This window comes from Bidens hawaiensis, unplaced genomic scaffold (genome assembly GCF_021521415.1).
Source record: "Bidens hawaiensis isolate Kalapana, Puna unplaced genomic scaffold, B.hawaiensis_p1.1 tig00016463_1, whole genome shotgun sequence".
Lineage (NCBI taxonomy): Eukaryota > Viridiplantae > Streptophyta > Magnoliopsida > Asterales > Asteraceae > Bidens > Bidens hawaiensis.
Genome location: NW_027492511.1, coordinates 448083 through 461746, shown reverse-complemented (window position 1 = coordinate 461746; position 13664 = coordinate 448083). Strand labels below are relative to the sequence as shown.

Here is a 13664-nt window from a genome sequence, read left to right as displayed (position 1 = left end):
GAACAGTTCACTAACAGTTCGCCAAATGTTCGGTTCATTTACAGCCCTAAATGCTTGTATATATCATCTTTTCACCTAGTCTTAATTGGTTTATGATCAACAGGTTTTGTTGATAATCCATATGCTGCTTCAAGAAGACATCTGTCTGAAGAAAATCACTTTAAGAAACTGTACAGTAAATTATGATATATTTAGAATACTATCTGAACCATATAATTAGTTCTCCAGTTGTTTGATTAATACAATTTCTGAATGTCTGCATTGCAGTGATAATTTAGCTCATGGATATATGACTAATTCTGATCTTGAGAAGGCTATGAAGGCCTTTCATGGTAGATGCAGTCACATATCAAGGATATACAGGTGACTTATTCTATTGATACATTTAGTTGTTGGTTTATGCTTATGCTAGATGATAAAAAGAATTCTTATGAGGAAATAGCTACTGTTATTTTAAATGATGTTTGTGTAATTAGCTGACTCGTTCTTGTTTCTCTCTTTGAGGGCTTCTAATCATCCACCAGTATTGGGAAAAGTGTCTTTGGAGTTCCACTGGTAACATATTCAAAAGTTATATGCATTTTCTTGTAATAATCACCAAGGTTATACCTTTTAATAATTTTCTTTCATTTCATGTAATTTAGTGGGCGATGGAAATCTCTAACGGGCCTGGGAAGGAAGAGGCTAAACCTGCTTTCAAGGTAAAACAATATCATATTGTAACATATATTATTAGTATGCACTAATTCATGATTGGCTTAAATATTATTAATTGTTATGTATCTTGGATGTTGTAGTTTATTGGGAATGTGCATGGAGATGAACCTGTTGGCCGTGAACTTCTATTACTTCTAGCAAATTGGTTGTGTGACAATTATATGAAGGATCCGTTGGTAACTTTTTTTGCTGTGAAATATTAATTTGTTATAAACACTGGCATCAATTGAAGCTATAATACACTTTGTGATCTGTATAGCTTATTTCCAATTTGACTCAGTCTGACCTCAAAGTCAATGGTCAATGCAGGCGACTTTGATTGTAGATAATGTGCACCTTCACATCCTTCCATCTATGAATCCTGATGGTTTTTCACTGAGGAGGCGCGGTAATGCAAACAACATTGATCTCAATCGTGATTTTCCAGACCAGGTATTACATATACTTTATCACTTTCATCTTATATTTTTTTTCCTTTGGTTATATAGGTGATTGTTGAAAGCACTAAATTGACATTACATGCAGTTTTTCAAAATTAATAATGATCTCACCGAAAGACAGCCCGAGACAAAAGCGATCATGAATTGGATTAAAAGCATACGTTTCACAGCCTCTGCTAGTCTTCACGGGGTAATCATAATCTGAAACTTTGTAAAAGTTTAATAAAGCATGCATGCGATAGTTATTATTTTCTTTTTTTGAGAAAGAAAGTTATGTCATGGTCTTTTTACATATTTAAAGAAGGAAATTTGTTTTGCTATGCGTACTTTTTTTTCTTATATGCTTGTTATATGCTTATATGTGTTAGACATATACACAATAAAACCTTTTCTACCTTGTTAATAGACCACCCATCTTACAATGTATCAGCCACTGAAATAAATCGATCTAAAAGTGTATCATGACTCGCAAATTATCCAGGTGTTATTGAATCTCACGAATTCCTAACAGAGTCAATCTTCATGTCAAATCTTTTAAAATATACTTTCTTATTTCTCAGGGAGCACTTGTTGCTAATTATCCATGGGATGGGACCCAAGATAAGAGGTGAGTTTTCTAAATTGTGATTTATTGTTGCTTTTAACAAACCATGCTATGATTCATTGTTTAAATTTTGTCACATAATTTAAAGTATAATCATTCTATATCATAATGTTGACCATTGATTTTTTTTTCATATCATAAGTATGTTGACCATTGATTTTTTTCACTATTGCAGCAAAAGTTACTACGCGTGTCCTGATGATGAAACTTTCAGATATATGGCAAAATTGTATAGTGGGTCCCACTATAATATGTCTCAAAGTCAGGAATTCAAAGCAGGAATCACAAATGGGGCTCTATGGTATGTTATGTGTTCCAAAATTTTTAAATTTCAGAAATGCCATATGATGTTACTTAAATTTGACTCACTGATGTAAAATTAGCAAAATGATGATTATAGAGTTATCTTTACATGTTTCGTCCTTTCCACTAACAGTTAATTTTTTCAGTTAAGTCATGTGCATTGCACAAGAATGCATTTACGTCCTTTGATATACAGAAATTTTCCATTTAATTTTCTTTTATATTTTTAACTTAATAAGCATTTAGATTTTTCAGTTTTTACATTAGAGGGTAAAATGACGAAAAGGCCCTCCTGTGCAATGCACATGATTGGACTTAACAGAAAAGTTTAAAATACCCATTAGTATTTAGTGGAGAGGACAAAACGTGTAAAGAAATTTGAACATAAAGGAAAATTTTCCTGAAATTTGCTATATACCTAAAGGATGGAAGGGTAATTTACCTTTTTTGAATCTTTTAAATATAATTTTGCTGCAGGTATCCCATATATGGTGGCATGCAAGACTGGAACTACATTTATGGCGGCTGTTTTGAACTGACTTTGGAGATTAGTGACAATAAATGGCCTCCTGCTAACGAGGTCAGTTTTGTTCATTAACCATTGATCAATGTTTGACCATATAGTTATATATTCATTTCCTTCATAATATGCAGCTTCACATGATATGGCAATACAATAAAAGAAGTATGCTTGATCTTGTTGCAAGCCTTGTGAAGGTAAGTTTATTTTCATTTTACTAGTTTATAAAACTTAAATAACTGAATTTAAATTTTTAATTTTTGTTTATGATTATTATTGTGTAGTCAGGAGTTCATGGAAGGGTGTTTTCATCAGACTGTGGAGAGCCCTTACCTGCATCCATTGCAATAAAGGGTATAAATTATACGGTGTGTTGACTGTTGGCTCGTGATATCATATTATTTTGCATATACTGTTAAATATTAAAAGGCGCATTTACTTTCTTGCAATACTGATTAAAAGTTTATATACACATGTGGGGCCCATGTTTTTTATTAACAAATAACACACATAATATTAGCTAGGGATGTTAAAGTGGATCGAGTTGGCAGGTTGAACCCAACACTAGGTATAAGCAGGTTAAGCGGATACCAGGTCAACCTGGCCCGTACTTGAAACCAACTTGTGTTTACTAAACCCAAAACCGTGAATTTTAGCCATGAAGTTATAAGCAATCGCAGTCGAAGCTGAAGACATTATCATATTTTTATAAAGATTTTTTTTATATAATTATCATAAGTTATATCTATCATATGTTATTTTGACACTTTTGCTAATATGATAATCTACAGATTAAAGCGAGTGAAACATTAGCTGATTATCATCGGTTACTGGCTCCGGGACATCAGTATGAAGGTACCTTTGATTACTTCCCCGTGTATATTTTTTTTCTATTTTTTATATATGTTCTCTTTTACTAATATAAAGATTCTAACTCGGGCCTCAATTTTATTTAAATGCAGTAATGGCATCAATGCCTGGTTACAAAACTCGAAGCACAACTATCAAAATGGGTGAAGAACCTATGACAGTTGATTTCATACTTGAGCCGACCAATAGTTATCTGCCACATCAGCTCTGCAATAGGAGCAGTATAAACATATTAGAGGTTGTATCAAAGCCTCATTTTCAGGCTGCTCTAAGTTTAATGTTAGTTTTGACTTTTCTCCTTTTCCTAATGAAGAGAAAAGCCATTTCTAACCATTTTAGAGGGCGGAAACAACGGCGTGTGTCAGCTGTGTAAATCCCTTTTAAGCTCATTTTTGTTTTTTGCTCATATGTTTATTACTGTATTAGCATTGATACACAGAAAGTTGTTATCGTGGTGTTATGGAAACATAGAAACAAGAAAATATAGAAAGGTTAAGGAGTAGTGATTTGGACCATTATTTTAAGTCTTGGTGTGTGTGTTGTGTGTGGTTTTATCTATCAGGTTAGCCTTTTTTTTATAAATAGCTTGTGGCTTGGAATCGACTATTACCAATGGAAATCTGACCGATAGTTTCGTTGGTGATACCCATGTTTTCTAATAGCGAAACATTCTTTATTGCCTTTCAGTTAATTATAGAAGTGACATCAATTTTATCTTAACCATTAAATTGGTTTGATCAAAAACCTCAATTGTTTCTTACCTCTTCAGGTTAACCTAACTCTATGCATGTATGGTGTGTATTTGGGTGTTTAGAAAAGAGACTTCAGATGCACGCAGATGGTTTGTGAATATGTGGCCAAAAAGAATTTGATTTGTGAGTTTGGTAGGATCTTGTTACGTATCAAAATGTTAATCAAGTATATGGCCCATAACGAGAAAGAAGAAGAATTAGTCTCAAATCATCGATAGTATTCTGATTCACTACTCATTAATTGACTACTTACATCTATAGCCCTATATTGAACCATTTACGTATCAAGTCATCGGGTCACATCTAGGATTGAAATGAGCCGAATATGTTTGAGCGTCTAGAAAAGGCACTTCAAATATAGGCAATGAGCCAAATATTGATCAATTTTGGTTTCCAGTCCTATATATGATTCTACTACAAACTGAGGCTATAGCGACGACCTTTGTTGTCGACAGGCCTTGATTGTCGTTGTTGTAGCCTTTCCAACGACATGTTCTCGAGATAGTCATCGTCGCAAGGTATTGGGCGTAATAGATGAAACTTCTTGTTGCAAAAGATGTCGTTGGTATATGGTCACTTTAGCTTGATGACTTGTCCCCGATATATGGTAATTAAAAAAATGAATACTTGTGTTTTTTTTCAAGTATCATATCTCAATGACTTGTTCTAATTAGAAAAATAATTATTCATTTTTTTAGCTACCTTATCTGGAGGACAAGTTGTCGAGATAGGGGTAGCATAATTTTTTATTTTTTGTTCAACCAAAGAATATCATGCAGAAAGGAGAAAACTATAAGATAACATACAAAATGTGTTTTAATACATGTTGAGAAGCGTGGATCTACTCACTGGTAGCAGATCTACTTTCCTCGGGTGTGATTATACTATTTCACCGATGGTCCTTCTGGATCCGTGTTCTTCCACCTACAAAATGAACAGCGCCGTTACTTACCCCTCAGAAAGGGACAGAGGGGTCCTCTTTGGGGTAACCATCCGGCGTGAGAATCAGTATATTGTGGAGAAGATGATAATGTGTCAGTAAGTGAATCTCAAGAGTATTGCTTAATAGCTGAATACCCTCTGATTGTGAGACTGTGTGTTTGTATGTAACTGACTGTAACTGTCAATGATTGAGTATGAATGTGTCATCAAAGTGGAGTTGATGTTGTATTTATAATGCTAGGGTTTCCACTGATTGGGCTCAACCTCGTTGGCCTCCTCCAATCGCACTGCGCCACGTGTCCTCTGGGACACCTGGCGCTTTCTCGTTGGTTGTAATCACGTGGTAACACATGTGTCATGCTGAGTTGTCGACCTTTCATTTGGCAGCTGTCAACATCAGCATATTCTTACTCCTTAAAAAGATGCCTTCTGGAAGGTTGTCTGATGTGCACAATCAAGGTTGCCCTAATCCTGATTTGGATAAGGACGAGGTTGATTATGTGCACGTGTGATATGCGCCCATCCTGAGGATGCGCGAGGTCTTCTCTTTATTCTCACGCGCAGATATTTCATGCGCAGATGTGATATGCACGAGCATGTGATATGCGCCGCGCGCTGATGCGCTGCGCGCATATGTGATGCGCGAGCATATGTGTGCCTGGGCAGATGTGATATGCACGGGCATGTGATATGCGCCGCTTGCTGATGCGCCGCGCGCATTTGTGATGCGCGAGCATATGTGTGCCTGGGCATATGATGCCTGAGCATGTTTTGTATGCGCCATGCGCATAGGTTTTAGCTTTGTGCCCTCATAATGTCTTTATCTTGTGGGTTGACCCGCCTTGCTCGGTGTTGAGGCAGGTACATACCTCTTCAAGCCCCCCCAGTCTAATGTGTGTCTTATCTCGCGCGAGCGCGGTAAGATAGATATTAGACTTACTGATTTTGGTCTTTTAATGGGGTTTTGTCGTTTTCCTGGTTTTTTCCATCGTTGCGCGAAGTTCTATCCATTTGGTTGAAACGAAGGGTCCAAACACGTGGTTGGTTGGTGGTGTCGTGCGCCGTAAACGTGTCAGACGTTTCGTGTGCTCGAGGTGCTACAGTTGCCTTTCATGTCCCCTCGCACAGCTGTCTGGAACACGTGTCGCGCTCTCATTGGTTTGCACCTGCGAGTGGGGGCGCGTCTCTGCTCTGTGGCAGGTCCGTTACGTTTTTATGTCCCCTCAACAGTGTTAGGGACACGTGCCGCGCCCTCGTTGGCTTACACCTGCGAGTGGGGGCGCGTGAAATCCCATCAGTTACCACTTTTCTCTCTCCTGGGCCTATAAAAGCAGGCCCTTAGGAAATTTTTTATCTTCATCTTCATTGTTACTAATTTTCGAATTTCTGTCTTTCATATTCTGAATTGAGTGTTTTCATCGTTTCAAAACTTCTATTATTTGCTGCTGCAGTTGTATGTCTGATAGTTCAGACTCGTCTAGCCCCTCAATCACCTCTATTGCCTCTCGAAGACGCCGTGTGAAATCTGTGGTGATGTCGACATTGAAGCAAAAGGGGAAGGGGAAGAGGGTTGTTGAGACCACATCGGAGGAAGTAGGGAGGACCAAGGCCACCAAAAGGTGGAATGAAATCCCCTGCAAATTGAGGCAGGCCGATCTCGACAGCCTCATCGCCTCTCAGGGTTTTCCCACCCTGTTTGGCTGCATGTTGCCTGGGGCCGGGCAAACGGCGGCGGACCCGCCTGCCGGCTATATTTCGTTGTACACCCATTTTTTCACCCACTGCAACCTTCGTCTTCCGATGACAAGGTTTGTAGGCGCGGTGTTACGTTTTTTCGGGATTCATATATCCCAAGTCCATCCGTTTGGACTTGTGCGCATGACTCATTTCGAGTTCATGTGCAAATCACAGCGCGAGGAGCCCACCCCTCGGCGCTTTCAATTTTTTTACAAGCCCAAGATCCAAGATTCTTGGATCTCCTTTATTCCTCGCAGTCCGAAGGTTAAGTGCAGCACCGTGTCATTCAAGAGCCTTCATGACTGGTCTGAGAGGTTCTTCTACATCAGGGCTGGTGTAATCCCCATCCGCATGACGATGCGCGCGATCGATTCTGCGCCCGCGGATGCGGATGTTATTAAGAACCCAACCGGCGCTTGGGTTAAGAAACTGACCGCCGAACCATCCCCCGCCAAGAAAATTCGCGAGGAGGCGCTGGTGGGGGTCGGCATGAGTAAGCTGTGGGCTGACAGCGCGCTTGAGCCCGTTATCCAAGTCGACGGGTTGTGTAAGTTTATTTCATTGCTTTTTTTTTTTTTTTTTTTTTTTTTTCTGCGCGAACATAATTCTTTTGCTGAAATCACTTGACTTGTTTTTGCGCAGTCACCAAGGATTATATCCACGCCGCTTATGATGATCAAGTGGAGGGTGGCTCCGTCGCGCTTGGCGCTGGGGAGGTTGGTTTCCCAGATCGCTTCGATGACATGTTCATCCCAGTGGATCTGGAATTTGACTTTGATAGTGACGCGCCTGGTAAGCCTTCGCACTTATACTTATTCCTTTAGAATACCAAAGTTTATTAACAGTTGTGTTGCTTGTATTTGCAGATGCGCTCGAAAACTACGAGCTGGAGCTCGCGGAGGAGGAGGAGGAGGAGGAAGAGGAGGCGCCCCTACTAAAACGCAAAGCTAAGGGGAAATCTGGCGCAGGGGCCAGTAAGAAACAGAAGAAAGATGACACCCCTGTCGCTCATCCCCATGCTCAAACCAAGGGACCTAAGGAAACCCAGGTGTTTACCACCAAGGTTTCTTTAGCTTCCCTGCCTGTGAGAGTGGGCAGACCTCCTGTCCACTTGAGGTATGGTGGCGTCACCTCCTCCGTTCGCGCGGCTGAAGAGAGAAGCAGTGCCGCGCCTGCAACAGGTATACTTTGCTTATCTTCATCTGATTGAATTGTTATTAAACCTTTGCTCCTTTGAATGTTTGCAGGACCGGCGACGGTCGCAGATCAGCCGCAGGCGCCACAAGGTGCTGAGGCTGCGCCGGGGGCTGCTTCGGAGTCACCTGTTCTACCCTCTGAAAAGGGTAGAATGAACTTTATGGCGATGTTCGCCGCGCGGACAGAATTGCGCCAAGGTATGTTTTGCACATTTGTCTTCTGAATTTTTCTTTTGGATTCAGTCATAAACCATTTTTCCTTGTTGATTTGTTCATAGGAGTTGTAGCTGGCGCACAAGTTGCTGGTGACACTCCTGGCGCCGTTGCCGGCGCCGCTGGTTCTGCTCCTGCTCCTGCTAGTGCTGAGTCTCCCCTTATTGGGATTACCAAGGAGCAGGAAACCGTATTGCGCGCCGAATTGGCGGCGTCGAGACCTCCCTCGCCTCCTCCTACACGCAGCCCTCCCCGCGAGACTGGTTTGGAGCCCTCCAGGTCGCAGGAGAAGAGGCCTATTGAAGAAGATGAGGAGGATGAGGGGGCTCAAGCTGAAGACTCCTTGGGAGACCGCGCCAGCCCTGCGATGCCACAAGAGTTCGCAGCGCAAACTTCTGGTGGGGCTGGCGCTGACTTTTCTGCTTCATCCCCGCAGGTATGTTTTAATTTGTTGCTCCGCTGCGCGTACCTCCATATAAGTATGTTTTATGACTTAGAACATTTCTTGTGTTTTGCAGGGAAGTGACCACGTTTACCGCCCGAGATGGAATATTAATGAAGACAGTTCCTTCCAATCCATGGGCGTATGCGAGGACTTCTGGGCTCATGTCGTGCCTCCTACTGAAAGGAGGTATCAGGAGGAGCGCACCCGCGCGGACTTGCTGAATGACCATATTTTCGCTGGGTCGGCTTTCTTTGCTGCCTCCCAGGAGCTTCGTCGTGATTATATTAAAGTACGCGATGCTCTTGTGGAAGCCCAGCGAGAGGCTAAGGTGGCCGCCTGGAACCTTTCTGATGCTCGCGCACGAGCTGAGAAACTCCAGGCGGAGCTCAGCGAAAACCGAGCAAGTGCCAACACCGCCTTTATCAAGCGCGGGCATGAGCTCCAAGCTGCGCGGGAGAAGCAGCAGGTGGCGGAGGCCGAAGTTGCCAAGTACGCGCGGAGAGTGCGTGTCTTGGAACAGCAGGCTGAGGCGCGTGACCAAGCTATCGTCCAGAGTATCACTGAGAAATCATCACTGGAGAGCGAGGTTGCGCGCCTGAAAAAGGAGTTGGCGGCCGCGCAGGCCGATAGAGATGAGGCCTTGGCGACGGCAGCGTCCAGCCAGGAAGCACTTGATGCTGCGCAGGCGGAGAAAGAAAAAATTTTGGCGGCAGCAGCGTCTGATAAAGAGGAGCTAAAAAAGACCCAGGAAACTGTTGAGTTATTAAACTCCCAGGTTCCTGTCCTCGAGACGTCTGTTGCTGGCCTCGCGCAGGATCGCCAATGGCTGGTGTCACAGGGCATGACTTGTTGCGCTTTGGCGATGAAATATTCCGCCGAGTTTCAGGCCCTTGTGATGGACTGCAATGCTGCCGCGCGCTTGGTGGGTCGAGCTGAAGGGTTTACGGATGGGTATGAATATGGCATGTTGAAGAAGAACCCATCCGAGTACCCTTACAAGAGCGACGCGGCCTGCGCGGACATGGCCGCGGTGGGGGAGAAGTATATGAATACTCCCATCCCCATCCTTATGCAGGTACCTTGACCTTAATGAGTTTTACTTGATTAATTTTCCAAGTGTTTTGTACTCAATATTTTTCTAATGATTTGCAGATAGCTGCGCTTGCTGACCAGCCCGATCTCGGCGCGCTAAAGAAGTTGCTCGATGAATGCGAGAGGGCTGGTAGCGATGATGGTGGCGCGGGGGATGTTGCCCCTGCCAGCGGCTCTGGCGCTACGAAAGAGCCTGCTCCTGACACCGTCGTGATAGAAGACTCCAATGAGGAGGAAAAACTTGACTATGGTCAGTTCGGAGATGAGGAGCGGGCCGCGCCAGATGCTGAGGGAGATGATGAGGGTGATGAAGCGGCTGACGTCGACGTGGAGACTTGAGAAGCCCTTCATCAAATTTTATATTTTTTTTTTATACTTGTAATTTGTAACTCATCATACTTGTAAATTTCAATGCTATGGAATGAAACTTGTTTTCTCTTTTTCTCATCTTGCGCATTTCCATTCATCTCTTCATGTTTGCTTGTATAGATATAAGATATGCTTGCACGTTAAAATAAGAACAAGGTTGTAAGGAAATTATTCACTTAACCTTTGTTCTATTTTGTAAGTGGTTTCGCAGTATCTTGTTTATGCTGACATGCGCGCTAACTTTTCACAATTCCTTTTTTGCGCGTCGTTGTCCCGCGATTTTTATATGGAAGTATGAGTTTTAGCCATTACATGTCAGCATGTGTTACTCAGATATCCACTATGATTCCGCGCGCGACCTCGACCTGAGACCTTAACAACTATGATATGGCATGTACTTTGCCTTAGTTGTGTTTAAGGATTTTTATGATCAGGCTGCGCGTGATGTAAGATGGATGTTTGTGAGTGTTTTGAACTAAGGCTCTTTGTTTTGGGCTAAGGCCCTGACGTTTTTAGAGTTAAGACTCATTAACGTGTTTGAGCTAAGGCTCGTAGGTTTGGGCTAAGGCCCTGACGTTTTAGAGTTAAGACTCGTTAACGCGTTTGAGCTAAGGCTCGCGCATGTATGTTTTACTTCGTTTTATTTTGTTTTGAAGTCAATATAGTTTTGTCATATTGCTCCAAATTAATAAAGGAAGTGTGAAACATGTATGCAAAGTTAATAGAACAAATATTGAAAGATAGCGCGAATCATCATTCATGATGGCTTAAAAGCCTTGATTACATATTTGAACTTTTACATGAAGCATTTTCTAAGTTGTGTCGCGTTCCACGCGCGCGGTATCTTTTTTCCATTCAAATCTTTTAAAGTGTACGCGCCTTTCCCCAAATCTTCTGAAATTTGATAAGGTCCCTCCCAATTGGGGGACATTTTTCCTGGGGGTATCGCGCGGCTAGCTTCATTGTTTCGAAGGACAAAATCATTTTTCTTGAAGTGGCATTCTTTAACGCGCTGATTATAATATTTTTCCAGCTTTTTCTTGTATTTTGCTTCATTGATGATAGCCGCTTCTCTGCGTCCTTCAAGCAAGTTGAGGTCCAATCTTCTTTCGCGCTCGTTATCAGTCTTGCTCATCATGAGTATCCTATGGGATGGGCATCCAATTTCTGCTGGGATCATAGCCTCTGTCCCATAGGTTAGGCTGAACGGGGATTCGCCATTGCTAGTTTTGCTTAATGTCCTGTGCGCCCACAGGACATTAGGTAACTCTTCGACCCAAGAATGGGATTCTCCTTCCAACCTTTTCTTCAGCCCATTTAACAAACTTTGATTCGCGCGCTCCACTTGGCCATTCCCTTGAGGGTGGTAGACAGAAGTGAAGATTTGGTTGATGTGCAATTCTTTGAGCCAGCTGGATATCTTCCTGTCAGTGAATTGTTTGCCATTGTCGCTCACAATTTCCATAGGAAGGCCAAAACGGCAAATGATGTGGCTCCAGATAAATTGCTTCATCGCCTCAGCTGTGATTTTTGCTAGTGGCTTGGCCTCAACCCATTTCGTAAAATAGTCTATCGCCACTACCAAAAATTTCACTCGCCCTTGCGCTTGCGGCAGGGGCCCCACAATATCAATGGCCCATTTGTGGAAAGGCCATGCAGAGGTCACTGGAATCAAGTTGTTCTTTGGCCGCATGGTGTTTGGCGCGTGGCTCTGACATGCCTTGCATTTTTGGATTTCTTTTAGCGCATCCAAGTACATGCCTGGCCAATAGTAGCCTGCGCTCATTGCCTTGGCAACCACCATGCGTGGGCCAGCGTGTATTCCGCAGATTCCTTCGTGAATCTCCCTAATCACATAGCTTGCTTCTTCAGCATCCAGGCATTTCATGAGCGGTCCAAGATAAGAGCGTCGATATAATGTACCCTCAAGTAGTTCATAGTTCTGCGCCTTGTGTCTTATCTTCCTCGCCTGTGCGCGATCGTCCGGTAACTTCCCCTCCTTCAGGAATTCCATTATTGGAGTTATCCAGGATGAAGGGGTTGTATGAATTACAAGGACCGATTGCGTTTGCACTGACGGGCTGCTCATTACTTCCACCCTGACATCTTTGCCAAAGTGATCAAAATTAGTTGACGCCATTTTACTCAACGCGTCAGCGGACTTGTTTTCGCTGCGCGAGATGTGTATGATTCTGAAGAAGTCAAACTGCTCAACGAGCTTTTTTGCCTGCTCTAGATATAGAGGCATTGTGTTCTCCTTGGCGTCATATAGGCCGTTGACCTGAGCAGCTACCAAGTAAGAATCAACATGGGCCTCTAGCCTTTTAACCCCAAACTTGCGCGCAATGCGCAGACCAGCCAGCAGGGCTTCATACTCAGCCTCATTGTTGGTACTCTTGAAGTCCAACCTAATAGCATAAGTATATTCATGATTATCAGGGTCCACCAGTTTGAGGCCTGCGCCGGACCCTTCGTTGTTGGAGGCCCCATCAGTGAATAGCCTCCAAACATCCTCTTCATCATTTGCTCGCGGAGGGTCTACCTCGCGCTGAGCTTCTTCGATCTTTCCCTCTGGGATTTCCGTGATGAAATCCGCTAAAACTTGACCCTTTATTGCTGGACGGGGCTTATAGGTGATCGTGTGTTCACCTAATTCCAGCGCCCACTTTGTCAGTCTTCCGGAGAGCGCGGGTCGTCGCAAGACTTGCTGGATGTTGTAACCAGTCAGAACTTCAATAGGATGACCATTGAAGTATCTATTGAGCTTGCGCGACGCGTGTGTTAGTGACAAAACTAACTTTTCCATGATGGAATAGCGCGTCTCAGGGTCTGTCAGCACCCGACTCACATAGTATATTGGCGTTTGGATCCCCTTGCGATCCACCAATAATACTGCGCCGATGGCGCGGTCTCCAGCTGACAAGTACAATGTAAGGGTTTCGCCAGGAAGTGGAGCTGTGAGCGCGGGCAGCTTTATGAGACATTCTTTTATCTCACTGAAAGCTTGCTCAGCCTCAGGCGTCCACTTGAACTGGCTCTTCTTCAAGCAGTTCCTTAAAGTGTTAACGAATGGAGTAGATTTGCTGGCGTGGTTCGCTAGGAACCTGTTGATTGACACCAATCTACCATTCAGCTTCTGCACCTCTTTCATGGTGGATGGTGAAGGCATGTCAAGGATGGCTTCCACCTTTTCAGGGTTCACCTTGAAACCATCCTTAGTGACCATTACACCAAGAAATTTCCCCTCTTCCGCGCCGAAAGTACATTTGCTCGGGTTGAGCTTCATGTTAACTTCCGTTAGGCGCTGAAGAGTTTCCTCGTTGTCTTTGAGCATTTGTCTCTCCTCCCTGCTCTTGATCACCAAATCATCAACATAGACTTCTAGATTTCTTCCGATTTGTTCACTGAAAACCGAATCCATAAGTCTCTGATAGGTGGCGCCCGCATTTTTTAGACCAAAGGGC

The 13664-nt window shown here is 43.1% G+C and overlaps 1 protein-coding gene across 2 annotated transcripts; it reads left to right on the top strand.

The window, feature by feature from the left end:
• Window positions 1–114: 114 nt before the first annotated feature.
• Window positions 115–3914, top strand: LOC143551586 (carboxypeptidase SOL1-like). 2 transcript variants are annotated; one of them, XM_077041986.1, is made up of 14 exons: window positions 136–170; window positions 268–363; window positions 525–555; window positions 645–701; window positions 798–893; window positions 1027–1149; window positions 1243–1347; window positions 1718–1764; window positions 1937–2062; window positions 2542–2644; window positions 2719–2781; window positions 2869–2952; window positions 3376–3439; window positions 3547–3914. In XM_077041986.1, exons 2-14 carry the CDS (start codon window positions 290–292, stop codon window positions 3825–3827), a joined length of 1254 nt encoding a protein of 417 aa, XP_076898101.1. In that variant the 5' UTR covers window positions 136–170; window positions 268–289; the 3' UTR covers window positions 3828–3914. The 2 variants fall into 2 exon arrangements, with proteins under 2 accessions (XP_076898102.1, XP_076898101.1); XM_077041987.1 differs by having other exon boundaries at window positions 115–363; window positions 505–555; window positions 3547–3913.
• The last annotated feature ends 9750 nt before the right edge of the window (window positions 3915–13664 follow it).

Bases quoted from the DNA above. Each gene is read 5' to 3' on its own strand.
- LOC143551586 (XM_077041986.1), top strand. From the start codon at position 290: ATGACTAATTCTGATCTTGAGAAGGCTATGAAGGCCTTTCATGGTAGA. The intron at 894-1,026 runs GTAACTTTTTTT...TGGTCAATGCAG, and splicing joins ATTATATGAAGGATCCGTTG to GCGACTTTGATTGTAGATAA. The intron at 1,150-1,242 runs GTATTACATATA...CATTACATGCAG, and splicing joins ATCGTGATTTTCCAGACCAG to TTTTTCAAAATTAATAATGA.